The sequence below is a fragment of the Pogoniulus pusillus genome, chromosome 36, assembly GCF_015220805.1.
Source record: "Pogoniulus pusillus isolate bPogPus1 chromosome 36, bPogPus1.pri, whole genome shotgun sequence".
NCBI classification, from domain to species: domain Eukaryota; kingdom Metazoa; phylum Chordata; class Aves; order Piciformes; family Lybiidae; genus Pogoniulus; species Pogoniulus pusillus.
Window position 1 is genome coordinate 5990469 of NC_087299.1, and position 25585 is coordinate 6016053.

Genomic DNA, 25585 nt, shown 5'->3' on the forward strand with positions numbered 1-25585 from the left:
AGCATGGAAGACAAATTGATGGCAGGGAGCTGTACAGGACCAAATGATCAACTGAGGAGCAGCTAACTGTGGTGGATTTACTCCAGCCACTGATTTTACTCTCTTGCACCATCCTTTCCTAAGTTTTCCTGTAGATACGTTCACCCAAATGAGAAAGCTGAAGTGTTAGATTTGACAGCACAGGATTGGCAAAGCTGGAATGCCATGTTTGAAAGCATAGGTGACTGAAGACAACAGCTCAGCAGTGTTACCAGCCTTGCTGTGCTTAGCATTTATTACAATACAAGGCACAGGCAGGCCAAAGCTGCACTGCCCAGCACAACTGAGTCACATAAAGAGTTAAGGAGGGAGCTCAGAACCAGCTCCAGTGGGTGTTCTGAACAAGGCTGCAAAGAGATTCCTGAGCTGCAGACCAGCTTTTGTCCGAGTTCAGACCCACTCGCTGAGGAATGCTGGAGGTGCTGCAGAGGCACAATGGAGACCTTCTCTCCCTCCAGCTAGTTCTGCCATTTCTTTGCACTTTGCCCTAGGGACACACAGGCTGACAGAGCTTTCTGTATGGTAGACTCTAATGGACAATTCTTGTCCAGGAGGCAATGAATTACAATTCAGCCTGCACAGAAGTAGTTCCCTAAAAGGCAGCTGATATGATACAGCAAGGACTGGAACATTCCATCACACTCCTGTAGTGCACAGCACCGATGTGATGCAATACACCTACTTCACCTCTACATTTCTGCACTGCTCTTTTTCAGATCCCTTGTAAACTAATTTATGAGAAAGAGCTAAGACAGAAAGTAGGCATCCCTGTTTGTGTGAGCTGCAGGTGAGAGGCAAGAAACAACTTCTGTAGATAGCTCTCTTTTTCCACTGTTACTCTATTATAGTAGTATTGAGGCGACCTTCCCCAGAACACACAAGCAAAAGTAACTTTGAACCACAAGATAAGAGTAGGACAAGCTATAATTGACCTCTCAATGGCTGGAAAATTGGCCAAAATGATGAAATTATTTCCTGTGAGACCCCAGCTAAGACTTTCAGTGCTGTCTGCTTCACAACCAGAGGCTGTACAGAAGCAGCTACTCCAAGCAATCGAGTCCTGTGTTGAATACCTGCAGTGCTGATTAAAATCTTGTGCTAAATCAACTTCTCTTAATTATTATTTTAAATGCAACAATCCAGCTCCTCCTCCCCTAGATCTCTCCTCCAGCACAAATTCATCTGCCACAGACATCAGTTACACAATCCCCTTCCTCCTACCCAATCTCCAGTCAACACCTGATGTGGAAAATCACATCTGTAATCTCCAGAGCTTCCAAAGAGAAGAGCTCATTCTCCTCTGTGCAAGCTGTCACTCAAAAGAGAGCCAGAGCTAACAACAGCTATTCTTGGAGCTCTGTATCTCTCAGCTCAGTTCAGGCAACTTCATGGCACGGAGCCACAACCTGAGGCAGTGTAAATCCCGCTCTCATCAACTGCAGGAAAGCTTTTCCAGAGCACTTGAAAGAATCAAGGGGGGAAAGCTGCAATCAGTTCTAACAATCTCATCCTACGACACTCATTTCCATTTTTTAATATGTGGCCCAAAATGTCAGACTTTCAGAGAGAAAGAGCTTGACTTATTCTCACTGCTCTTATGGTCTCCGAGGCGTTCTACTGCAATGATTCCTCCCAGTTTTCCCAGCCCTTAGAATTCCCTCTGGAATGCATCTGGGGAAGACTAAAGAATATACTACTTAGGAGCACTTGGTGCTGCTGAATAAATGAGCCTGGCTGAAAGCCAAACAGCAGTTGATAGGCAGCTGCAGTAGAATGCCCCAAAAGAAGGATAATGCTAAGTTCCAGAGCTACCACCGTTTCTTTCTTATTAGCAGTAATTGCTTTGACAAGAAAATAATTGTTTGTCTCACAAAGATCCAGCACAGCTTAATGCCACCTTAAGGGGGAGTCAGCAGACAGCCGTGAGCTCTAGCAAAGCTGCACAGAGCAAATTCTCTCATTCTTGTAAGTTGGCCTTTTCCCTACATCCATAGCCTCTCTCAAACCCATTCTAAAGGGCACGATTTCAATTCAAAGACTCCTAGGTTAGGATCAGTGACCAGTTCTTGAGCCCTCAGTTCAAGAAGGACCTCAGGGGACTGCTTGAAAGGGTCCAGCACAGAGCCCCAAGGATGCTGCAGGCAGTGGAACACCTCCTGTGAGGCCAGGCTGAGGGAGCTGGGGCTCAAGCTTGGAGCAGAGGAGCCTGAGGGCTGCCCTCTTTGCTGCTGATTAAAGATGTGCAAGGTGGTGTCGAGAAGACAGATCCAGGCTCTGCTCAGGGACGGCCAAAGACAGGACAAGGGGCACTGGGGGAAACCTGGTGCCATGGGAACAGAAGGAAAAAACTTCTTCATTGTGAGGGTGCTGGAGCCCTGGAACAGGCTGTCCAGAGAGGTTCTGGAAGTCTCCTTGTCTAGAGACATTCAAAACCCACCGGGATGCATTCCTGTGTAAAAATAAAGCACTTCTAGCCCCAAACTGTTAAATGAAAGGATGGCAACCTTCCACTCACCCACTGTGATGATATTTGCAGAGAGGAAATGGGAACAGTTTCCATCATGGAGCATGGGGTCTTCTCTTTGTGTCAAATCTCCTGCTGCAGATTTTGGAGAAGTCAGAGCCATCTCAGGCTTCCAGAGCAGTCCAGCAGCCACGCTTGCTCCAGCTCAAAGAAGGTCTCTCAGGACAGATGTCTGCAGAAGGATTCAGTCAAATAGTGAAAGTGTCTGACAAAACCCAAGGCCTTCAGGATGTTGCTGGCTCACTACTGAAGTCACAGCCAGTGCTTTCTCTGGAGTTCCACATCCAGGAGACTGGCCTGGTTCAATCCTGCTGACACAAATGCCATGCATCGAAGACCAGGATTTGTGGTATCGGCGTGGAGAAGAATGGCCCCCGGCTGGTAGGATGGAGGTGATGGCCCTGGCAGCAGCACAGTGGGTACAAGCACTCCCAGTCTATCTTCTCAGGGTCTCTGGAGAGTTGCAGACCTGAAGAAGAATTTATTTATTTTAATGGTAGGAGTTGCTTTAACTGTTTATTATACAGAAGCACAGCTAGACGACACACGAGGGACTGAGCTGAGCAGCTGCTTACACCTGGATAGCTCCTCATGGAGCAGAAGGCACCAACTTTTCCTTCCTTCCCTTCCCTTGCTTTTTCTGTAACCACAGAAAACTGCTTTTGTCAGCAGCAGCCTCTCCAGAAGCCAAACTACTCCTACTGGGGTCACCATTGCAAATCTCCACACTCAGACACAAAAGCACAGAATCACAGAATGTCAGGGAATGGAAGGGACCTCCAAAGCTCATCCACTCCAACCCCCTGCCAGAGCAGGATCTTCTACACCAGATCACACAGGAACACATCCAGGCAGGTTTTGAATATCTGCAGAGAGAAAGACTCCACAAGCCCCCTGGGCAGCCTGTTCCAGGGCTCAGGCACCCTCACAGGGAAAAAATTCCTCCCCATGGTTGAATGAAACTTCCTACACCTCGACTTCCACCCATTGCCCCTTGTGCTGTCATTAGGCTTCATAGAGAAGAGTCTGGCTCTATTCTCCTGGCATCCACCCTTTACATATTGGTAACCATTGATGAGGTCACCTTTCAGGGTGCTCTTCTCCAAGCAGCAGAGCCCCAGCTCCCTCAGGCTCTCCTCATAACAGAGATGTTCCATTCCCTTCAGTATCTTTGTGGCTCTGTGCTGGACTCTCTCCAGCAGTTCTATGTCCCTCTTGAACTGGGGAGCCCAGAACTGGCCACAGTACTCCAAACGTGGCCTCACAGGGGCAGAGTAGAGGGACAGCAGAACCTCTCTCAACACACATACCTGTAGGACACACTCTGAACTTCCTCTTTCTCCCCAGGCAGTGAGTGCAGCAGCCACATTGCCAGAGCACACCTGGGAGAAGTACCTGCTGCAGTGCCGCCTTGTTCCACCCGTGCTGCCTCTTACCCTTTAAAGCTCTCCTCCCCTCTCATATGCTGCCAGCTGCTTCCACACTGTCTCTCCACTGCTGTCTGCCATTCTGCTTCCTTCCTCTTACCCACCTCCTGCCCACTGGCTAAGGAAGACTCACCTTTCCCAAACTTTTAGTCGGATACTTCCCTCAGAGAAAGGTGGCCAAAGGCTCACTCCAGAAAGGCAATCCCACAGGAAAGAAAGCTGGGATCCTACCTTTTGCTGGTAACTGTTTGAATCTCTGGGAGTCTCCTTTGGTTTGTAATTACAAGCTGAGCTCCAAAAGCATTGCCCAAACATGTTTTGTTGTGAAAGCACAGATCCAGTTTGGCACTATTTTAGAGGAGAGAGGGCAATGAGGCATCGCTATTAATGCACAGTGAGTGGAAATAGAGGGAGGGAGGGAGGGGAGTGAGACAATCTGAGCAAAATCTGACTGAGATGTCACAATTACAGCATCAGCTGCTGTGAAGGGGCACCTCTCTGCCAGTCTGGGCCCTCAAACCAGCTGCTCCAGGGAGTCATTTCCTCTCTATGACTGTCTGCTCACCAAGCCTCACCTCCTCCAGATCTCCTCTGTCGAGGGGGAGCATGGCAGTCAGTGAAGTAATGTCCATACACAGAGCCAAGTGCTTAGCAACTTCACATATGGCACAGCAGTGCTTAGCAATAGGAACCCTGCAGGAATTCAGTGGCACTAAAACCTCCTGGTTCCACATTTAAACAGGAACAGTCTCAAAAAGTGTCACAGAATCACAGAAACAGGCAGGTTAGCAAAGACTCTCAGGAACACCAAGTCCAACTTATAACCCTACTGTGCAAGATTCACCTTAAACCATCTCCCCAAGCATCACATCCAAACCATCCTTAAACACACCCAGGGTGGGTGACTTCACCTCCCTGGGCAGCTCATTCCACTCCCTGACCACTCTCTCCATGAAAAACTGTCTCCTAATGTCCAATCTAAACCTACTCAGTCTCAGCTTGAGACAATTCCCCCTTGTTCTGTCTCCAGTTACCTGTGGCTCCAAAATAATTTGGAGCACATCAAGGGGTAAAATTCATTGGGTGAAGAATATGCTTCTTACAAGGCACAGCTGGAGTCACCAAAACCAAAATCAAGCACTGGGGACAGATTTCACCAGTGGACTGGACTGAAAGGGGAAGGGAGGCAAGATTTTATCAGAGATAGTCCCTGTGCCCAAATACATCTCCTTGTATGTGCTGCCACCTCTCTAACTGCATCCCTTTGTCACTGACATACATAATAGTTAAAAAACACAGAGCAAACACTTCTGCTTTAGATTGAACAGAATCAGTTTCTGCACCCCTACGTGCATCCCAAAGTAAATGTTTGGGGTTTTTTTCCCTTTAGGTTAGCCTTTGAATTGACACCAACAATATACTTACAGACAGAGCTTACCTGCCAAGGCTCATTTTAAGCTCTTCTACCCTGCTTGCATGTAACTTTGAGAGAGAACCAAAACAAAATGTTAGAAGGCATCTCAGGAGCTGAATTGAGAAAGCCCAAAACTAGACTCAGCAGCTTTGCTGGACCTACTCAGTTGTATCCTCTGAGCAAGCACTTCTCCATCTGACAGGCAAGTTATCTGTCTGCCTTGGTCATCTAGGCAACTTCTACTAATCAAACTGTCAGAGCCACCAGCCACAGAGCAACATTTCTAGTACATAGGCATGGAGTGTTTAACCGTGGGATTAACCCAGGAAGCCACAGCTGATAGGACAGTGACACTGCTTGAACAAGGAAAGAGGATCTATCAGCTCCCTTCTCAGAAGGATGAACTTGTTGGCAGCTCTTTTGCCAGACTCTCTCATCAGTTTTGCTGTAGGGGATTTCTGAGAGGTCATTTCCTCTGTGGGAAGTCCAATCACAGTGAGTCATGGTACACCAAAGAACAGCTCCCTGAAAGTGAGGAAGACTTAACGGGCACAGATGTTCATGCTGCTACACAGTGGCATCATTTCAGCAGAAGCAGATGAGCTTCACTACTCAACATTGTACGAGGATGTGGCTCACTGAATGTTTTGTTGACTCGAGGTCATGTTCAATTCACATTCTTGACTCCTTTCTGATCTGAAAGAAGCTATTGTGAGTCAGCTGACCTCAAAATCAGTTATCATGTAGATGTTCTTTCCTTACTCATTCCCACCACAGAGCTCCTTTACAGGTCCTCAGACTTCCCTTTCTTCTCCCCTTTCTCTTCAGTACACCTGTGTTAAGAACAATAAAATCTGTCTCCTCAAAGCAGCAAGCAAGCTCCCAATAAATCCTTGGCAGCCAACAGAAAAGCAAGCAGTTAATCCTTCCAAGTACAGCTGGATTCAAGTTGGTATCTTGGAACAGGATTCAGGTCCCAGATGTCTAATTAAAGAAAATGCAAGCAGCTCGGACAGCTTTCCTGAGAAATTTCTTGTGCAGATTGTACAATGAGAAATATCCCTCACACCCCCTGGACACATTTCCCCTCTATATCACAAGAAAACACTGGACTCTGAGAGCACTGACAAGCCACAAGTCAGCCCAAAGAGAGCACTTGTACCTGATCAGACCACATCAACAAGAGTTAAGCTTCCTGCTCAGGCTGAGAGCCCACCTAAGCGTTGTTGTCTGAGGTTCCATACTCCCTTAGAAAAGAGTTTGAACTCCAGAGGCAGGACAGATCTCACATACAGACAAAAAAAAGCTGTGTGCACCACCAACAATCCTGTAGCCAGTTTTATATCATAGAATCAAGCAGGTTGGAAGAGAACTCCAAGCTCATCCAGTCCAACCTAGCACCCAGCCCTAGCCAGTCAACCAGATCATGGCACTAAGTGCCCCAGCCAGGCTTGGCTTCAACACTTCTAGGGACATTGACTCCACCACCTCCCTGGGCAGCCCATTCCAATGCCAATCTCTCTCTCTGTGAAGAGCTTCCTCCTAACATCCAGCCTAGACCTGCCCTGGCACAGCTTGAGACTGTGTCCCCTTCTTCTGTTGCTGCTTGCCTGGCAGAAGAGACCAACCCCACCTGGCTACAGCCTCCCTTCAGGTAGTTGTAGACAGCAATGAGCTCTGCCCTGAGCCTCCTCTTGTGCAGGCTGCACACCCCCAGCTCCCTCAGCCTCTCCTCAAAGGGCTGTGCTCCAGGCCTCTCATCAGCTTTGTTGCCCTTCTCTGGACACCTTCCAGCACCTCAACATCTCTCTTGAATGGAGGAGCCCAGAACTGGACACAGCACTCAAGGTGTGGCCTGACCAGTGCTGAGTACAAGGGAAGAATAACCTCCCTTGTCCTACTGGCCACTGCTATCACAGTTTCTGATACACTGCCTTACAGTCCTGATATCACTACTGTATTTAAAGTTTAACCCCCACAGGCTTAATTTTGTGCTCTGGGAGGTACTGTGTGGCACCCACCTGAACTCAGACAATCTCTGATATCCCTCCAGAACAGATCCACTGATACTGGGGTTGAAAGATAAAAACACTAAGTCATCACTTAAACCCAAACAGAATCTTAGAATGGTTTTAGTGGGAAAGACCTTTCAGGTGATCAGGGATGCTCATAAGTCATATTGTCCAACCATCATAGTTTGACAGGAAGCAGATCAATAGGATAAGAGATCAAGTGGAAGAAAACATTTTAAAGCGCTGGAATCTGAGAGTTGGGATTTGCTTTCAAGCCCTGCTGCGGTTCCCTACGCCACGCTGCTCGTTTGAAGGAATGCAGCTCCATTCAGCAGGCAATTCCATCGGAGATAAGTCACACGCCCAGGCATGTCCCTTCACATCCAAAGCAGCTGCAGAATGAAAGAAGTCTGTCTCTACTATGGAACAAGGGGGTAAGCCCACACCTTAGGGTGTGATATAACATTCTTTTTCCCAAGGGACAGAGCATGCACAGACCAAACCGGCATGTGAGAGAGAGTTCCCTGGCAAACAGTTCAGTGAAAAGCATGAGGGGGAGCACTGAAATGGCAATAATGAGAACACCAGGTTATCTTTCTGACAGCCTAACCCATTCACCTTACGCCCCGGGCACAGGCATCCCACCTAAAAGGGATACTTCATATTTGTCGGCTTCTGCTGGTCCACCCCTGACAGCCTGGAGCAGAGCTGCAGATGCAGGAGACCTCTGCATTTTTGCTGAGTGATGTAACTGAATACTCCTTATGCAAGCACAGAGACATCATTAAAGCCAAATCATTTCTTTCAGGCTTGCATTGACTGTGTCATTTGGCTTCACCATTTACTTCACAAAACCAAACTCTAAATTTCCATATACAAGGAATGGACTTGTTTGTAATTCCCTTTCCTATTATCCCCAACTGCCCAAACCCCTCTCAGTTTCATAATCACTATTTGTTGCCAGTCAGGTCCCAGACCAACCTGAAATGGCAATGAAAACACAGCACACAGCAGCCTCTTGCTGATTGAGAACGTTTGCACTTCTTACTAGCAAGGGAGAACAAGAAATTTAGTAAGAGAGCCACAAGAACTAACTCATTCAGGCTCTAAATACCACTCAATAGCCTGGGCTCAGAAATACTTTGAAACTACAAGGTTCATACTATAGACCATAAAACCCAAAAAGCCTGAGTGAAGGGCTGAGATGTCCTTACTTCATTTCGTTCTTTCTTCATCCCTATTCCAGCCATCTTTCAGCACCTATTTACTGTAGTTTTCCACCACTTGTATCATCACTAAGTGGATGTCTCTATATATAACTTCAAACTGGACCAAGATGAGAAGCCAAGGAGGGTAAAACCTTTTCAGATGCAGGGAAAAGATCAGAGTGCAGATTTCACAACATTGACAACTACATTTTCCAATACAAAATGCTCCAAACCCCCAGCAAGGCAAGGCAAGGCAAGGCTGTAGTACAGCATCTTTGATCTGTATCCTGATTTCATTTTTCTAACCTGTGCTGGAGAACTGGAAGGGGGTAAAACCTGGGCTGTGCTTGACAACTGAAAGCCAATAAACAGGTTTCACACCACTGGAGAATATCAGGCACTTGCACACACACACACATACAAACAAACCTGAGCTAAGGGCATGCAGCTCTGGGAGAAGAGAACAGCAACCCCTTCAATGAAAGCAGCAGAGACAGGACAATCTAGCTCTAGTCAAGACTATGATCTTTAACTGCATCAGAGCTGCCTCTTCATAACACTCAGCAAATACTCCACAGATCTACTTCCAAATATTTGACTTCCCTGAAAGATTTATGTGAAGCCAAAGCCACTCATGACAGCCTTCAGAACTAGAAATAAGAGGAGGCCACAGAAATAAGGATGTGCCCTTCAGTGTCAGGGAGAGCAGAGAACACCAGTCCCTAGCACAAAATGGAATGAGAGACGGTGGAAGGATCTCTTGCAACTTAGACTGCTTCACAAATTTCACACCAGGGATGTAAATAAGTGTGGATGTCAAACTTGCTCTGCAGTTTAAAGCAGTGCACAAGCTCCTCTGAACAGCTCAAACCTCATCTCTTGGCATTGTCCTTTGGGTCATACAATGCTTTTGATTAAGCTTCAGAACTGATCTACATTTAAGTGCCTTTTATGACAAACAGTTTCTCTTTAGTTTGAAAAAGAGGAGGCTGAGGGCAGATCTCATTGCTGTCTACAACTATCTGAAGGGACATTGTGGAGAGGCTGCTGCTGGGCTCCTCTCACAGGTAATTGGAGACAGAACAAGGGGGAATGGCCTCAAGATGAGGCTGGGGAGGTTTAGATTGGATATTAGGAAGAGGTTTATCATGGAGAGAGTGATCAGGGACTGGAATGAGCTGCCCAGGGAAGTGGTGGAGTCACAAAGCCTGGATGCATTCAAGGGTTGTTTGGATGTGGTGCTTAGGGCTATGGTTTAAGGTGACTCTTGTAGAATAGGGCTCTAGGTTGGGCTTGGTGCTCCTGAGGGGCTGTGCCAGCCTGGATGTTTCTGTGATTTCTGTGAACAGCTGACATGGAAAACATTCAATTCTCTTGATCTGCAATTCCCACTCAATTCCCAATAAAGACTCCTAGAAGTGAGCTGCTAAGAACACTCTGTGCACTCAAATGCCACTGTCTACAAAGATCAACTTTTGGGCCTTTTTGGCAGCCCAGTAAGTCATTTCTCTGTACCTAAGGTTTTCAGCAAGGTTTGCATAGCTGGCAATCTTTTCTTTCTCCAAAGGTCCCTGAAAAGAACCAAATCATGGTCCTTCTTCAGGTGAGTCTCTCTTCACAGCACAGACATACACTGAGCTGGTGAGAGCAGCTGCTCCATTTGTGTGCTGCAAACAAGAAAAACATGCTTGCACTTGGCAACTTCAAGAGAAGGCTCTGTTCTATTCCTTTTTTTGGCCACCCAAACTAATTTCTTAGGTTAATGAATCTCCTTCCCCATTAGCAGGAAAGGCTCTGGGAACCACTCAATCCATCCTCGTTTTGTCAAACAGAGGACAGTGACATACACAAACACTAACTAATGGAATTGCTACAGGGTAGGAAGTATTTAGGGCCTAATCCAATAAATGTCAAAGTACAGCTCTGCTTTGTTCACCACCTTAGTGTGGACTTTAGTACTTAGTCAATAAATAACATTACTTCAATAACCTACTCTCATTCAGAAGCTGTCTAAACTCACAGGAGGGGAAGAAGTGGGATAGGCCACTTGATATTGTAGCAGACAAACCCCCCTATTATTTAACAAACTATGATCCAGAACTGAAATCCACTTCAGTGGTTTCTAAGTGTAAACAAAACCCACCCAGCCTAAATCCACACACCATAAGCCAGCTCTAAGTGGGCACTGCAACAATGGGTAACCCTCAAGCTCACCAAAGGCTCTCTCCAAAGCCAGCGGAGTCTATCCAAGTCTTTGCAGCACTTTCAACCTTCTAAGAGAGCCTATCCTCAGCTCTACTCACAGCCAGCTACCTCTGTACAGCCCAGCATGGTCACATTCCAGACACACCAAATCAAGGAGAGGTGATTTCACTCAGTTCTCACAGCAGTTCCAGTAAGCACCAGCAGATAACACATTCCACAGCCCTCTGGTTTTTCACTTTCTCCTCGGCAGGCTATACAGCAGCTTCCAGGCACCTCAGCTGCACACTTCTGCTGTTGCCTCAGGCTCCATTCCTTGCCTTTGTTTTTTAAATTAATTTTAACCAATAGAGCACAAAGAGAGCACAAATTCTAAGCTTTCAGTTAAAGGCAGAGAAAACTTCCAGAAAAAAATCATTCCAGCATCTAAGGGCACTAGGAAATCTGGAATAACAAGCTGGAGGGAGCATGCTGACATGGAGAAGAGGCAGGGAGGAGCTTCTTTTAAGTGATTTTCTAGTAACTAGTCCTGCAAGGAGAGCTCTGAGGAGACATCCTCTTCCCATCAGATTCAACAGAAAAAGTGGTACTGCAAGTTTCTGATTAAGAGCCTTTGGCAAACAGCACCTGGAGGGGATGGGAACTACACAGGTTTTGCATCACTTTCAATCTCTCCCGGGAATGTCAGCATGTAAAGCTCCTTTACCTTCCCACATGATTTCCCTCTCGATTTCTGAGGCAATCCAGAGCTCCCTGACAACTATTAAGATGTCAAAAGATTCTCCAGGAGCCATTCCTTAATTAAATGGAAACAAGCGAGGCTGTGATAAACAAAAATTGCAGGGCCAGGCTGGAATCAAGTAGACAAAAGCCAAACTCTCAGGCTGCATGCTGCATTTCTGACCTAGATGGACTGGAACTCTCACTCAGATAATGCTTTTTGAGTCCAGGCAGGTGGACAACTGCACCTCTGCTTTCTTTGTGGGTGCAGGCAGGTGGACAACTGCACCTATGCATTTGTTTCAGTGCTTTTTAACATTTAGCTCACATCTGCTTGAAACCAGTTTCAGGTGGATCAAAGGGTGAGCTTTTAACAACAGAGATCCAAAAGCTTGCAGGCTTGCTTCAAGCACCAGAGGTTTAGCAGCAAACTTCCTCTGGAGCTCTTCTCATCTATGCACTTGACTCAAGTATATTTGATTGTGGCCATTGTGCACCTGAGGAAGTTGATGTTTCAGGCTGCATGCCATGAACATGTACCCATCCTCTCCATTTCCTCATCTCAAGTGAACACTTCAGAATTTGGGTTCAGTTCCTCCTTGACAATGAAAGAATTTTTTTCAAGTGTCAGCTGCAGCTAGCACTGCTCCTGCAGAACCACCAAACTCAAGATCCTCAAAGTCCTGTGGCATTAGACCTACTTGTTCTGATGCCTACACTCAGAACATCTCTCAGTGCTGCACAGACTGACGCAGTCCCTGCCAGACAGCAATGTACAGAAAAACAGCAGGGAAGGAAGTCAGAGCTTTGCCTAAGCATGTGCAAAGATTTGTCACAGCCTGCACTTCTACCTGTACCTACCCAATGGCTTCCTTGGGTACTTGCACGTGCTGAAGGCAAGTGCTCCACCCCCATGAAATGGAGGCAGATTAGACAATGAATAAAAGGTTTGGAAGTTCCCTACAGACTCAGTGTCTGTGTTCTGAGTAACAGTGTGGAAGTCTAGAACTTCACAGTGACTTGCAGCTGGACTGAGATGTTCCACCAAGTGGTCACACTCAGAGGCCAGGGATGGAACAAGACTTGGCTCATGTTACAGAGATCTTTTCTTCGCTATCATCTGATGCTGAATGCATGGCTTATGCCTGCTACCCATGTCACAGAGGGCACAAAGACCTAGCCACTGGCAGAAAGGTTTGCTGTCATTAAGGAGGCTGGGGGTACCAACAGGAGGTGAGGTTAGCACAAATAGGTCATTGCAGTGGAAGCAAGGGAAAGAAAATGCAGGCATAACACTGGATAATCTGTTTGAGGAGTAAGATTAGATTGATTTAAATCTACCATGGGAAACTGAGGGTCATTTTAGAGCTAGCTAACACAGCACTGAGGTATCTGGGTGCATGACAAATGCATTGCACTAAATGTAGATGACCCTTACAAACTGAGAGGCTGTCTTCACCAAAACCTCTTCAGCCTCATCTTATTATCCAGGCTTACTTATATATTCTGTATATCAAGCTTATTTAGACAGTCATTTTCTCAGCTCTAGACAAATTTACACGACTAGCAAGAACAAATTGGAAAGGTTGGACTAGATGAGCCTTGAGGTCCCTTCCAACCTGGCATTCTGTGATACCAGTGAAACTCACAAATAGGTTTGTTCCTTTGAATTACATTTAGGAACTGAGTGGTCTGTACATGCTATCTTAAAACCAAAGTAAGGTTGAGGTGTTCTGAACCTGGAAATACAGAACTTTAGAAGAATCACACACTCCACAGCTTTTACTCCTAACCATGAGAATGTCAGTCTTTTACCTCTGCAGCTTTCTGTGGTAGGTGAACATTATCAAGCTCTCACACTGGGAAGAACTTCCCGCAGCAACATTCATTTAGCTACTCTCAGACAAATTAGGCTAAGTATGGAGTGGCTTTTAATTCAGTATAAATGACACAAATTATGAATGTTACATGAAATAATGATAATAAAACCAAGTAAACAAACCCCAAAGCCTCTTCAGTTAAGGTAAAATAAGCTTGGCAATAAATTAAAACATTAGCATCATTTTTTGCAGGCCAGAACAAAAAACAACCAGATGCAAACAACAACTGAAAATCTTGCAGTGGTCCCCAGAGCCTGAACTGAATGGGTTGCACACAAATTTACAGGCAAGATGCTGCAGTGAAGTCTCATTTACTTGCCAATAACAAAGGCATAAGTTAAACAGTCCACATACCTGTGGCCCTAGAAGACTTCTGCAAGATGAGAATCTCCATGACTTGCAAGGACAACTCGAGAAAAAAATTACCTCTCCAAGTCTAATGTAGGGATTAGACTAACAAAAAATACTCGGGTTAAAAGTTCTCCTGGCTTAAGGCTACCTCGGGCAGGTGATCAGCATGATTGATTCTTTGGGCTGGGAAGGATCAAAATACATCCCATTGTAAGAGCTGATCTTCCCAACGGAGCCAGGAAATGTAAGAATCAGCAGCTCCTTTGTGTTTTAAGACTCAGTGGTACAGGCTGATATTACACAAGCACATGACAGGAGTAGATCTGGTAAAACATTTTGCTTCTTAAAGAAAACAGCCATGGCAAACATTATCTATAGCTGGCTGTGACCTCTCTGATGAACTCTCAGTACCCAGAGGCAGACAAGGAATCATAGAATCAGCCAGGTTAGAAAAGACCTCCAAGATCATCCAGTCCAACCTATCACCCAGCCCTAGCCAATAGACCAGACCATGGCACTAAGTGCCCCAGCCAGGTTTTACTTCAACACCTCCAGGGATGGCAACTCCACCACTACCCTGGGCAGCCCATTCCAATGCCAATCACTCTCTCTGGCAAGAACTTACTTCTGACATCCAGCCCAGACCTCCCCTGAGCCCACCTGTTGAAGAGCTCAGGGACATATGAGCATTTATTCAGCTGCTCTTTACGCACTCGTGCTGGGCTCACTGGAGAGCAGTAACTACAGCACCAAGCAATGCTGTCCACGTTTAGATAACCACCACACTTCAGCAGCAGTCACTGACCTCCTCTCACAACCTCTGACCTTTATTTGAGCTAAACAGTTCTTCATACATAATCTTACCAGGCAAAAGAGAAATCTTCTCAGCTGAAGTTCTTTTCCACCCTCAGCAAGAGCAGGAAAACCTCTCTTAACAGACCACACTTTGAACATTTTCTTTTGAACAATAAATAGACTTTGAGCTAGAGTCTGAGGATGGTATCAGTTTCCTTTCTCACACTTAGCACACTCAGCAGTGAATCTTACCCAACTTCTGTTTTGTTTTGGGTCCGTGTTTTTGTTTTGCCTACCATGAACAAAAACACAACCCTAGAAATCATCACCCTCAGGAACTGGGGTATGTTTAAGACCTACTTTTAAACTCTGCAGCCTAAGGCATACACAGCAGAAGTGATTTGCCCATCCTTATTTTGCCATATCTCTGCCATCATAACCCACATTTTTATGCCAGGAAAGAAATGAAAACTCCTTCACTACAGCCCAAAACAAATTAAAAAAGAAAAGAAAAAGCCAAAATTCCTGAATATTGTAATGAATGAAAGCTTGGCCAAAACAAACCGAGCACATTACACATCGTGTTCTTCCATTCTCATCCTTGAAAAAGCAAAAGCTGTGGCCACCTCTGCTGCCACGATGGAGCTTTGCTATACTCCTGTAGCAGGACATTACCAAATTTGCTTCTAACTTCTAAGAGTGAGCAAAAGTGCTAAGTAAAAATGATTTCTGGAAGAGAAAGTAGCAAATTAAAATAAAGCAAAAGGTAAAGCAGAACCCCACACACCTTTGTTTCTCCTCTCTGGGCAGTGCAGGCAGACTGTCCCAGCTTCTGGTGCATCGGAACCTTCATCAGTGTGACACCAAAAAAAACCACAGTCAAGGAGGAGAGGGAACTGTAAGGGCTGAGCGAAGGCTCCTCCCCGCCTCTTACATGTTAAGGGCTCTCTGCTCACTGATCACAAAGCAGCTCTTACAGTCCTTATTCAAACAGTTCAGCTCCAGGGTAACAAGTTCAAAGTGGGAGGAGGCAAAAGGAATCAGAGGGTGGTAACAACCCCGAACAGACATTTCGTTCCTTTTCCATCTGCCGAACCTGTTCTTCAGGTTGGAAACTGAAACATCTGCCTGCTGTCCCGTCTGAAAGCTGCGCTCCAAACCTCTTCTATCCGAACAGAGGCAAAACCACGTTTAATAACGCACAGACGAGCAACATGTGGGAGGAAAAGTTAATCATTACTGTGCATCCAGTTTGGTTTACGGTTTGGACTCCCTTCTGTTACCGTCAGTGAAGCAATTCACTCCCTTATCAGGTGTGTTAGAAGGAAAAGTGGGGAAGCATGCAATGGGGATAAAGTCTGCACAGAGGTTTGTCTTGCAAAAGCCTCAGCAAAAGGCAGCAGCTGCATTTTAAAGGAACTGGCATTTCCCTGCTGTTTACAATATCAAACAGAACACAAAGTGGAAGACAAATTCTTCTTGCAGTGCAACCCTAAGCTGTGTGGGCAAGGAGGCAGAACACTGGATAAAGGCTGCTTCAAATTCACTGATTGTTCCATGTCACATCACCTCCTTGGGTCCCAATTTACCCCATCTTGTTAAGCAGAGACAAAGACATTGGTTTGTGACGTGGTTTATTGCCATAAAAGAAATATGAGCCTATCACCACTGCTACACACACATGCCAGTGCAACTGCTCCTGTGAAAGACAGCAGCTGCCTAAGCAATTCAAGAGATGGAGAAGGCAACCACAATTACCAGTTACAAGCCATGAGAGTTGGAAACAAAGCTCTGTCCTGCTCTTACCTGCAGCTTTGAGTGCAAGCAAGCAGCTAACTAAACTAGAGGTCAGTTCTCCTCAATGATACCACATGAAAGCTGCCTACCCAGAAGGGAAAGGTTATTTGACATGATGGCATCTCCTCAGCTCAAAACAAACAAAAAAGGTACTTTTCCCTAGATTTGGACAACCCCTTTCAAGAGAAGAATGTATGTTTAATGTCATACTCAACAGAACCCCAACAAACCAGCATGACTTTTAGAACACAACAAACTCCATTTAACTTGCCCCAAATGGTGGCATGCAGAGAAGTTAAACACAGGTTTTAGCATTTGTGGGAACAGAGCCTTGGCAGCCTGGAACCCTAGGTGATAGGGCAGAGTTAATGTGTGAATTCAAAAGCACCAGTAAATAATTAATGAGCTGACCCCATAAAACTTTGATGCATGGAACAGACAACACATACAACCTGAAGCAGTTACCACAGGGCACTGCAAACTGCTTGCAGTTTGGGTTTGCTGCTTTTACTAAGCCCAGTCTGGTTTTCCCATCACACAAAAAAAAAAGTAGGAACAGACCTCAAAATGAGTTACACAAATTTCTGCTGACCTTGAGAGTTTATAGCTTCATTCTTCTTACAGCTTTTGGGTACACTCGGTGCTGTTATAAACAACTACCTCTGCTAAAAAGCATAATTTACACACACACACACCCCCCCAAAAAAATAATTAAGGAATCAAAATCAGTCCTTTAGAAGCCTAAAGGCTTTTCTTCAGCTATATAAATGCTTTCCAATCTAACAATGAATTGCTCATCAGCTAACACTTCATCTTTGCAAAAAAGCCCCCCAGAAACTGAAGTCATAGAATCATAGAATCAACTAGGTTGGAAGAGACCTCCAAGCTCATCCAGTCCAACCTATCCCCCAGCCCTATCCAGTCAACTAGACCATGGCACCAAGTGCCTCAGCCAGTCTTTTCGTGAACACCTCCAGGCACAGAGACTCCACCACCTCCCTGGGCAGCCCATTCCAATGGGAACGTGTCTGCTTCTTCTTTGGTATCTTGTCCCATAAAACAAAAAAGTGCTTACCTGTTTCAAGGAAATAGTAGCAAGCATTTCCCCTGCACACATAGCAAAGTTGCATCTCCTGCTGAGCACCACCGAGAAATGATCCCCAGCACTCCCATCAACTTAGAGCTCTAACAGCTGCTCATAACCATCCTCAGCTGGGTTAACAACTCTAGCCAAATACCACCCCATGATACTAACTCCACCTACATTTATGTTCCAATTTCCTCAGGTGCAGCCAATTTGAGAAATTTTGGTTGCTGAAGGAAATCACAGGACATGAGCCAGCAACAGTTGCTGGCAGTCTAGAAGGCAGCTGTGTGCTGGGCTGCATCTAAAGCAGAGAGAGCAACTGGACAAGGAGGGGATTCTGCCTCTCTGCTCTTTTTACAAGGGCTCATAATGATAGAACAAGAGGGAATAGATTGAAGCTTGAGGATGGCAGATTTGGACTGGAGATTAGGAATAAATCTCTTTACAGTGAAACACTGGAACAGTTTGCCCAGGAAGGTTGTGGATGCCTCCTCCCTGGAGGTGTTCAATGCCAGTCTGGATGAGGCGTTGAGGGACCTGGTCTAATAGAAGGTGTCCCTGCCCCTGGCACAGGTGTTGGACCTGGATGACCACGAAGGTCTTTTCCAACCTAAACCATTCCATGAATCTATGAATGACACAAGACCAAGAAGATGCTACCCATTACAGCCAATGGAAAGATTAAACTTTGGTCAGGAGGCAATTGCTGCAGTAACAACAAATATTTTTGTGGTGAGACAGTTTCCAGGGCCTCTGATATTAATCAGTCTTCCCATGATGAATTGAAAGCCTGGACAATAGTGATCCAAAAATTGGTCAGTTGGCTTTAGTTTTCTGTTTCCTTTTTTTAAAAGCTGTAATTCAGTGTAGCAGCCTCAAGTTTCCTAACTTGGGACATATCAGATCACTGTGATACCTCAAACTCCAAGTGGGAAGTGCAGACTACATCTGCAAGTTCCCTATCCCACGTCTGATGGAGTATTTTCTTAGGCAGGTGCTCCCTCTGCTGTTTCACTATAGACACTGGTCGAGTATTTTCCCTCAGTATCATTGATTTTAGTAGCTACAGACTGAATAATTTAGTTTAACTTGCTGCACGTCCTTCCATACGCTAGCAAACAAACACTTCAGATGCACCTGGAGCCAGAAGGATAGAGGAGAGAAATGTATTAACCATGAGATTTATCACAGCTTCATTTATCACTGACAGCTTTTGGTGCAGTTGAATGAGAACTCTGATCTCACAAACTGTGTGGCTAATAAAAGCCTATTGAAAAATAAAAAGACGACAAATGCCAAATTTACCTGGGTTGGTTTGGTTGTAGGTTGCATTATCGGAGGGTAGGAGAGCGCTGCAGAGAGGTCTTGCCAGGCTGGGATGAAATTGAACAAGGCCAAGGGCAGGGTTCTGCACTTTGGCTACAACAACCCCAAGCAGCACTGCAGGCTGGGGCCAGAGTGGCTGAGAGCAACCAGGCAGAGAGGCACCTGGGGATGCTGGCAGAGAGGCGCTGAAGAGGAGGCAGCAGTGCCCAGGTGGGCAGCAGAGCCAATGGCATCCTGGGCTGGCTCAGAGCAGTGTGGGCAGCAGGACAAGGGAGGTTCTTCTGCCCCTGTGCTCAGCACTGCTCAGGCCACTCCTTGAGTGCTGTGTCCAGTTCTGGGCTCCTCCATTCAAGAGAGATGTGGAGGTGCTGGAAGGTGTTGAGAGAAGGGCAGCAAGGCTGGGGAGGGGCCTGGAGCACAGCCCTGTGAGGAGAGGCTGAGGGAGCTGGGGGTGTGCAGCCTGCAGCAGAGGAGGCTCAGGGCAGAGCTCATTGCTGTCTGCAGCTCCCTGCAGGGAGGCTGCAGCCAGGTGGAGTTGGTCTCTTCTGCCAGGCCGCCAGCAGCAGCAGCAGGAGGGCAGAGAGCCCCAGGCCGTGCCGGGCACAGCAGCCGCACTCTGCCGCCGGCCCCGGACCGCTCCCACAGGCGCCCCCAGACGGCCCCGCCGCTCCGCGCGCTCAGCACAGCTCCCGCCCTCCGCTGCCATGACGTCATCTCTCCGCGCCGACGCCACAGAGTCGCGCCGCGGGTTTCGCCGCCGCCCCCGGCAGCCATGGCGCTGGAGCCCGCGGGGCCGGCGCGGTTGGTGCGCTGCGGGCAGAAGGACGAACTGTACCGCAGCGGGCTGCGGAGCGGGGCCGGCTCCGCGCTGCACAGCCTCGCGGGTAACGCTTCCCGAGAGGGGTTTCGAGGGGCTGAGGCCGCTGGGCTCGGCGTTGAGTGCAGGCGGGACGGCAGGGACGCGGTGAGGGACCTGAAATCCGGCGGTAGCAGTAGGCCCATCAGCTCCCTGCTGCCACAGGGCTCTCGGGTGAGGAGAAAGTTCTTCACTGAGAGAGTCATTGGCTACTGGAATGGGCTGCCTGGCGGGGTGGTGGAGTCGCCGTCCCTGGGGCAGTTCAAGGCAAGGTTGGACGTGGCACTTGGTGCCATGGTCTGGCCTTGAGCTCTGTGGTAAAGGGTTGGACTTGATGGTCTGTGAGGTCTCTTCCAACCCTGACGATACTGTGATGCTGGGTGGGGTGAGGAAGGCGGAACGAGGCGTCACGGAGATGCTCACCCAGACCTGGGGTATCTGGGAGAGATTCCCGTAGAAGGGCTTAGATCTGCGTGAATTTCACATCAGTTACTGCAACGCTTCTGTGATCCCCATCCCGTAGGTGCCAAGAAGTGGCTGGAATGGAGGAAGGAGATTGAACTGCTTTCTGACGTTGCCTACTTCGCTCTGACCACGCTGTCAGGTAATTTCCATTCAGCACTTCTCCTAAGTGTGAGAAACCAGCTGTCTGCCGTCTGGCAGCTCCTGCCTGTTGGTGGCCACCAGCTGCAATAAGGTTGCTTGATAGTGGTTTTCTTTGCGGTAGGGGTTTCTTTGGCTTGGTTTTCTATAAAAGCCTTTTAGTAAATATGAAGCAAAAGACATCTTTAAAAAGGAGTGCATAAGACTATGAAGAACTACCCCTGCTTGAAGCCTAAAACCACTGCAGATAGCAATGCTGCAGATGCTGAAGTAAACACCTCATTCAACACCAAAAAATGCAGCTATGTCTGAAACTCCAAAACCTGATTAAGTTCTGACCAGAGCAGCCTGTCACCACTGCTCAGCCACGCAGAGAATGACACTGTCACTGGCATCTTACCCTGTGTGCTTTCTGATAGGTTATCAGACCCTGGGTGAAGAGTATGTCAACATTGTCCAAGTTGACTCAACCAAGACACGGGTTCCCTCCTTTCTTCGCCGGGCCATCTTCATTGCTCTTCACACTGTGCTGCCCTATTGCTTAGAAAAAGGACTGCTGCATCTGGAGCATGAGCTGCAGACAGAAGCTGAGTCCAGCACCTCGCAGAGCACCTCAGCACGTGGCTTGTCCAGTAGAACCTTAATACGAAACTGGATGCAGAAACAAGTCGGGGAGCTTACAGAAGAGCAGAAGAAAAGAGGCCTCCAAGTTGTGCATGTCCTTAAGCAATGCATCCCTTTGCTTCACCGGCTGCACCTGGCAGTGTTCTACATGAGTGGCACTTTCTATCACCTGTCCAAAAGAATTGCAGGAATCTCATATGTAAGTGGATGTCTTTTTGTTTGATGATGGTGTCCACCACAGTATTTTGGCCTCTTTTGGGATGCCATGTGTGTAAACCTTGGCTGTAGCTGACTAGAATATGGGCAGAGCAGACTGGGTGAGAGGGAGAGGTTTAATACTGCATAGAGGGGTTCTGAATCCCTGTAGTCAAAAGGCCATAGCTAAGAAGTATGAGTGCACTGCAATAAGTTGCTGCTCTTTGTAACTTCGCTGTCTAGTCCAGTCTGTCTTCTACACATACACAGAAAGTGAGAAGTGTCTTAAGTATTTCCCATGGATTTCTTAAATACAGTTTTAAACACAAGTCAGTAGAGCTCCAAAAAACATCAGCCACAGGCCCAGACATGTGTAAAGACACAAGACTCCTTAGCAATTCCCAGCATCCATGTGGTAAAGAGGTGCCTGATTGCTTGCTCAGAGCTACAAAACAAACCCAAACAGATCAATGCAGCAAGTCTGATGGGCAGACAGACAGCTCGGAACAGCTGATCCTGGCACAAACAGCAGTTAAGTGTAGCTGGTCTGAATGAGGACACCTGAGTGACAGCAAGTTGGTAAATCCTAGAAGCATGCCAATTCTTGGACAAAAATGAGAATCCTAAAGCAAGAGTTTACAGAGTAGGGGAGAGGAGGCATAGTTTCATAAACCTGCAGTAACAAAGCACCTCTGTTTCTGTGACTCCTGTAGCTGCGTTTTGGAGGACCACAAGGAGAGGATCAGAGCATTCGATCAAGTTACAAGTTCCTTGGAATAATCTCACTCTTCCATCTTCTTCTAACCCTTGGGGTTCAGCTGTACAGCTTCAAACAGAAGCAGAGAGCAAGGCAGGACTGGAAACTGCACCGCAACCTGGCTCATCAGAAGTATGATGGTTTTTACTTATTAGGAAAGAGGTGGAGGCAGTGGTGGGAAATGAAATAGTTTTGAGGAACAAGGAGCACACTGCAGTGGTGCTTGGAGTTAACTTAGAACTTGGTCTAATGCAACATGAAGATGCATTCCGCACAGTTTTAAGCATCTCTTAAGATTTCATCCCTTGGGTTTGTGTTCTTGAGACCTTCCTGAGCAGGGTTAACACTTGCAGATGGGGTTTACTTTAAGGTTGTGTTATCAAATGTTTCTTACAAGCATGCTAAATAAAATCCATCTCTTGTTAATTAGAAATAGGAGCAGTGAAAAAACTGCTGGGCACCACTCCCGCTGCACTTTGTGTTTGGAGGAACGGAGACACACAACAGCCACACCCTGTGGTCACCTGTTCTGCTGGGAATGCATCACCGAGTGGTGTAACACCAGAGTAAGTACTGAAGGACAGAGCCTGGAAGGGGTAAATATGATGAAATTCCTACCTGAAAATACCTGCCAGCCTGGGTGTTGAGGTAAACCTCTTTCATGCACTAATCCACCCAAAAGCCTCACTCCAGAGTTTGCCAGGACCTATATATTTTATTAAATGACTATGCATTACAGAGGTGAGGTAAAGAAGGTGAGCAGGGTTCTGTCCCAAGCACTGAAATGCAATTGGACCTCTGTGGAAGTCAGACGTGGAGGTAATTCCTTTATCTCCACACCTAGGCTGTAATTCTGACTAGAAAGAAACAACAAAAAGGGTGAAATGTTCTGAAGCTTTCTTCAGCTGCCTTCCAGCATAAAGGAATAGATAAGTTACAACTAAGCTGAGCTAGCTTTTGTGCATGGTGTTTTAAACCTGGATTTTGCCCTCAAGTCATGAAATACAACAGACACTGTGGAGTAAGATATTGTCCATTTATGTTCTCCAAAGAGTTGAAAACTGCTTGCCAGGAAAAAGGCATCCAGTGTTGCTTGCAAAGAAAACCTGTGCTACAAAGGCCATGTTTGTGCTACAAAACTGATGTATTACTGCAGCTGGTTTAGAAGTAAGTGGGGTGATCTGCTTACATTTTCCTACACAGATCCTGGTTTGGCTGTGGTGGAACAGAACTGAGCAAATACAACTTCTCAGAGAATGTGCCTTAAGATCTAAAATCCATCCTGACACTAAAATTGAGCTGGCCAAAGGCCTGTATGTCAATGTCCCAGGGTTAGATCCATGCAAGCTGTTAAGTTCTACAATAGGTACACCATTTGCAGACACCATTTAGAATGCAGCTTGCAATGAGCTCCTGCCTTCCTGAGAACATCAAGATTCACTTCAGACCTGCTTATGAAGACCTAAATACTATTCCTGCTGCCAGAAGCTGTGCTAGAAGCTTTCATCTAGCTGCAGGGAAAGGGATCATCTACTGAACTACTCAGATGTGTTTTCTGAGGTTGTTAAAGTAGGTGTTGGAGAGTCAGCTCCATTTAATCCCTTTATAAAACAAACAGTTTGCCTAACAAACCCTCCAGCATTTTTCAGCTTATCAGCTGTGTGGTTCTACAGAGAAATGTAATGGAGGCAGCAAATGGTACCAAGCTTCAGCTGAACATGCAAATCCTCCACACAGTGACACAGCAGGGAAGTGGTGAGACCTCCTTCAGAGACCATGTTAGGGCAGTTTTTGCATTGTTGTAAACTCTAAAGCTGTCTCAGATGTAGACAGGGCTAAAAGTGCCTTGCAGAGTGAGATTTCAGAGCTGAAAACATCCATTCACGAACTGCACCTTTGCCTTTAAGAGCTTGGTGACTAGTTTACCACTCTTGAGTGTTCAGTGTCTATGGAACAGGATATTTTGTTTCAGGTACAGAGGGTTTGTCTTGTTTTTTCTTAACACTGACAACAATTATTACCATTTTAGTAACTCAGTCTTTTGACACTTGCTGACCTAATAAATCCTTTGACTCCTACTGGATTCACCAAGCAAAGATACAGAAACCTAAGAGCTCCAATTTAAGAGAACTAAAAGCATCGTCCAACACACAGTTGCTGTCTTTTAAATACTATCTCTAGTGTACATAAATGTTTCCTCATATTGGCTCTAATTCTTCTTTTCTGATTCCACTTGTTAGCAAAGTGAAGCAGCAGTATTGTCACCTGGGTTAAAACCCAACCAAACACACCCTAAAATGGATGTTGTTAAGAGTCCATCCAGTTTTCAAGCACCTCTGTATCACCTCAAGTTAACTTTTTGATTTGGGCTTTACCTGGTGCTTTACCTGGTTAAACTTGCACCACAAACTGGACAGAAAATAAAGGGAGTTTTAATTAGGGAAGCTGATTATTTCCTGTAATTAGCTAAACAGTTTGTTTGGACCTTTTTAAACTTTGAAATTAAACAATTCAGTGCATCTGTCTAATGTCTGTCTCTGGACACTGGAACATGTCCAGAGAAGGGCAACAAAGCTGGTGAGAGGCCTGGAGCACAGCCCTGTGAGGAGAGGCTGAGGAAGCTGGGGGTGTGCAGCCTGCAGAAGAAGAGGCTCAGGCTCTTCTCCCAGGCAAGCGGCAACAGAACAAGGGGACACAGCCTCAAGTTGTGCCAGGGGAGGTCTAGGCTGGATGTTAGGAGGAAGTTCTTCCCAGAGACAGTGATTGGCATTGGAATGGGCTGCTCAGGGAGGTGGTGTCACTGTCCCTGGAGGTGTTCTAGAAAACCCTGGCTGGGGCACTTAGTGCCATGGTCTAGTTGACTGGCTAGGGCTGGGTGCTAGGTTGGACTGGATGATCTTGGAGGTTTCTTCCAACCTGCTTGACTCTATGAATGTCTCTTCTTTTTGTAGACAGAATGTCCACTCTGCAGAGAGAAGTTTCATCCTCAGAAACTGATCTACCTACGTCATTACCAACTGTAAAACATTTCATGACAAGGACCTCAGCTCTCAGAACCTTTAGGAAGTTGTCATACAGCTTGACTCAGTCCAAGAAAAAGACTTTATTCTAAAGCTGATGACTGCCTGTGCAAGGTGGCACTTCATTCCTGGTTTACAAAATAAAGCCATTTCTGCTTCTAACCTTTCTCCTAATGTGTGACTTCTAACCATGTTGAAAATGCCTAACCACACGTGGAATTATTTTCTTGCCTTTGGACAATGAACAATCTACATCAGATTCTCATTCTCCACATGGAAATGTGGAGAGGAAGTCTTCCACCTTTTCACATAATGCTTAAGGTACTACTAAAATTGTGCCATTTATCAAACCCTCTCTCCTGTAACATAATGAGCCTATGCTGTAGGGCAGGAGGACAGAAGGTTCAGTTGCAGGAGGAGTTCTGCCAACAAGTGTGTCATGTACCATGGTATTTTCCTAACAAGGTTCACACTAAAGCACCTCTCCTTGATTTGACAAACTGAATTTCCCTTAGATCAACAGAACAAATGGAAACACAGCAATGCAGACTGCTTGGCACACTAAGCACTTCACATTCAGCTTCCAAACTGAGCTCCTCTGTTGTTAGACACCAAGACTTTTCATCAAGTATTCTAGATGCTTAGACTAGAGCAGTGCAGCAAGTAGTGTTTCAAAACAGCTCAAGGATGTACACTAATAGAAACCAAGCTCAATGATAAAACATTAGCTTTGCAACACAGCTGAAGA

At 46.3% G+C, this 25585-nt stretch overlaps 2 protein-coding genes across 4 annotated transcripts in view; one reads left to right on the plus strand and one right to left on the minus strand.

The window, feature by feature from the left end:
• PLCH2 (phospholipase C eta 2) overlaps positions 1 to 17544 on the minus strand; it is a 102524-nt gene extending 84980 nt beyond the window's left edge. The window contains exons 1-2 of the mRNA XM_064172365.1: positions 17445 to 17544; positions 2555 to 3032 (exon numbers count right to left, since the gene is read on the minus strand). Coding sequence (XP_064028435.1) covers positions 2555 to 2666 — 112 coding nt within the window. The 5' untranslated portion in view covers positions 2667 to 3032; positions 17445 to 17544. The remainder of the gene's footprint in view (positions 1 to 2554; positions 3033 to 17444) is intronic.
• A 1972-nt stretch (positions 17545 to 19516) lies between these two features.
• PEX10 (peroxisomal biogenesis factor 10) lies at positions 19517 to 24999 on the plus strand. 3 transcript variants are annotated; one of them, XM_064172337.1, is made up of 6 exons: positions 19517 to 19666; positions 20162 to 20242; positions 20661 to 21064; positions 21774 to 21949; positions 22248 to 22383; positions 24769 to 24999. In XM_064172337.1, the coding sequence occupies exons 1-6, from the start codon at positions 19555 to 19557 to the stop codon at positions 24838 to 24840; spliced, it is 981 nt and encodes a 326-aa protein (XP_064028407.1). In that variant the 5' UTR covers positions 19517 to 19554; the 3' UTR covers positions 24841 to 24999. The 3 variants fall into 3 exon arrangements, with proteins under 3 accessions (XP_064028407.1, XP_064028408.1, XP_064028409.1); XM_064172338.1 differs by lacking the exon at positions 19517 to 19666 and adding an exon at positions 19735 to 19746; XM_064172339.1 differs by lacking the exon at positions 19517 to 19666 and adding an exon at positions 19801 to 19812.
• Positions 25000 to 25585: the final 586 nt, after the last annotated feature.

Coding starts and splice junctions, on each gene's coding strand:
- PEX10 (XM_064172337.1), top strand. CDS start 19,555: ATGGCGCTGGAGCCCGCGGGGCCGGCGCGGTTGGTGCGCTGCGGGCAG. Junction 20,243..20,660: donor CGCTCTGACCACGCTGTCAG/GTAATTTCCATT, acceptor GCTTTCTGATAG/GTTATCAGACCCTGGGTGAA. Junction 22,384..24,768: donor CCGAGTGGTGTAACACCAGA/GTAAGTACTGAA, acceptor TTCTTTTTGTAG/ACAGAATGTCCACTCTGCAG.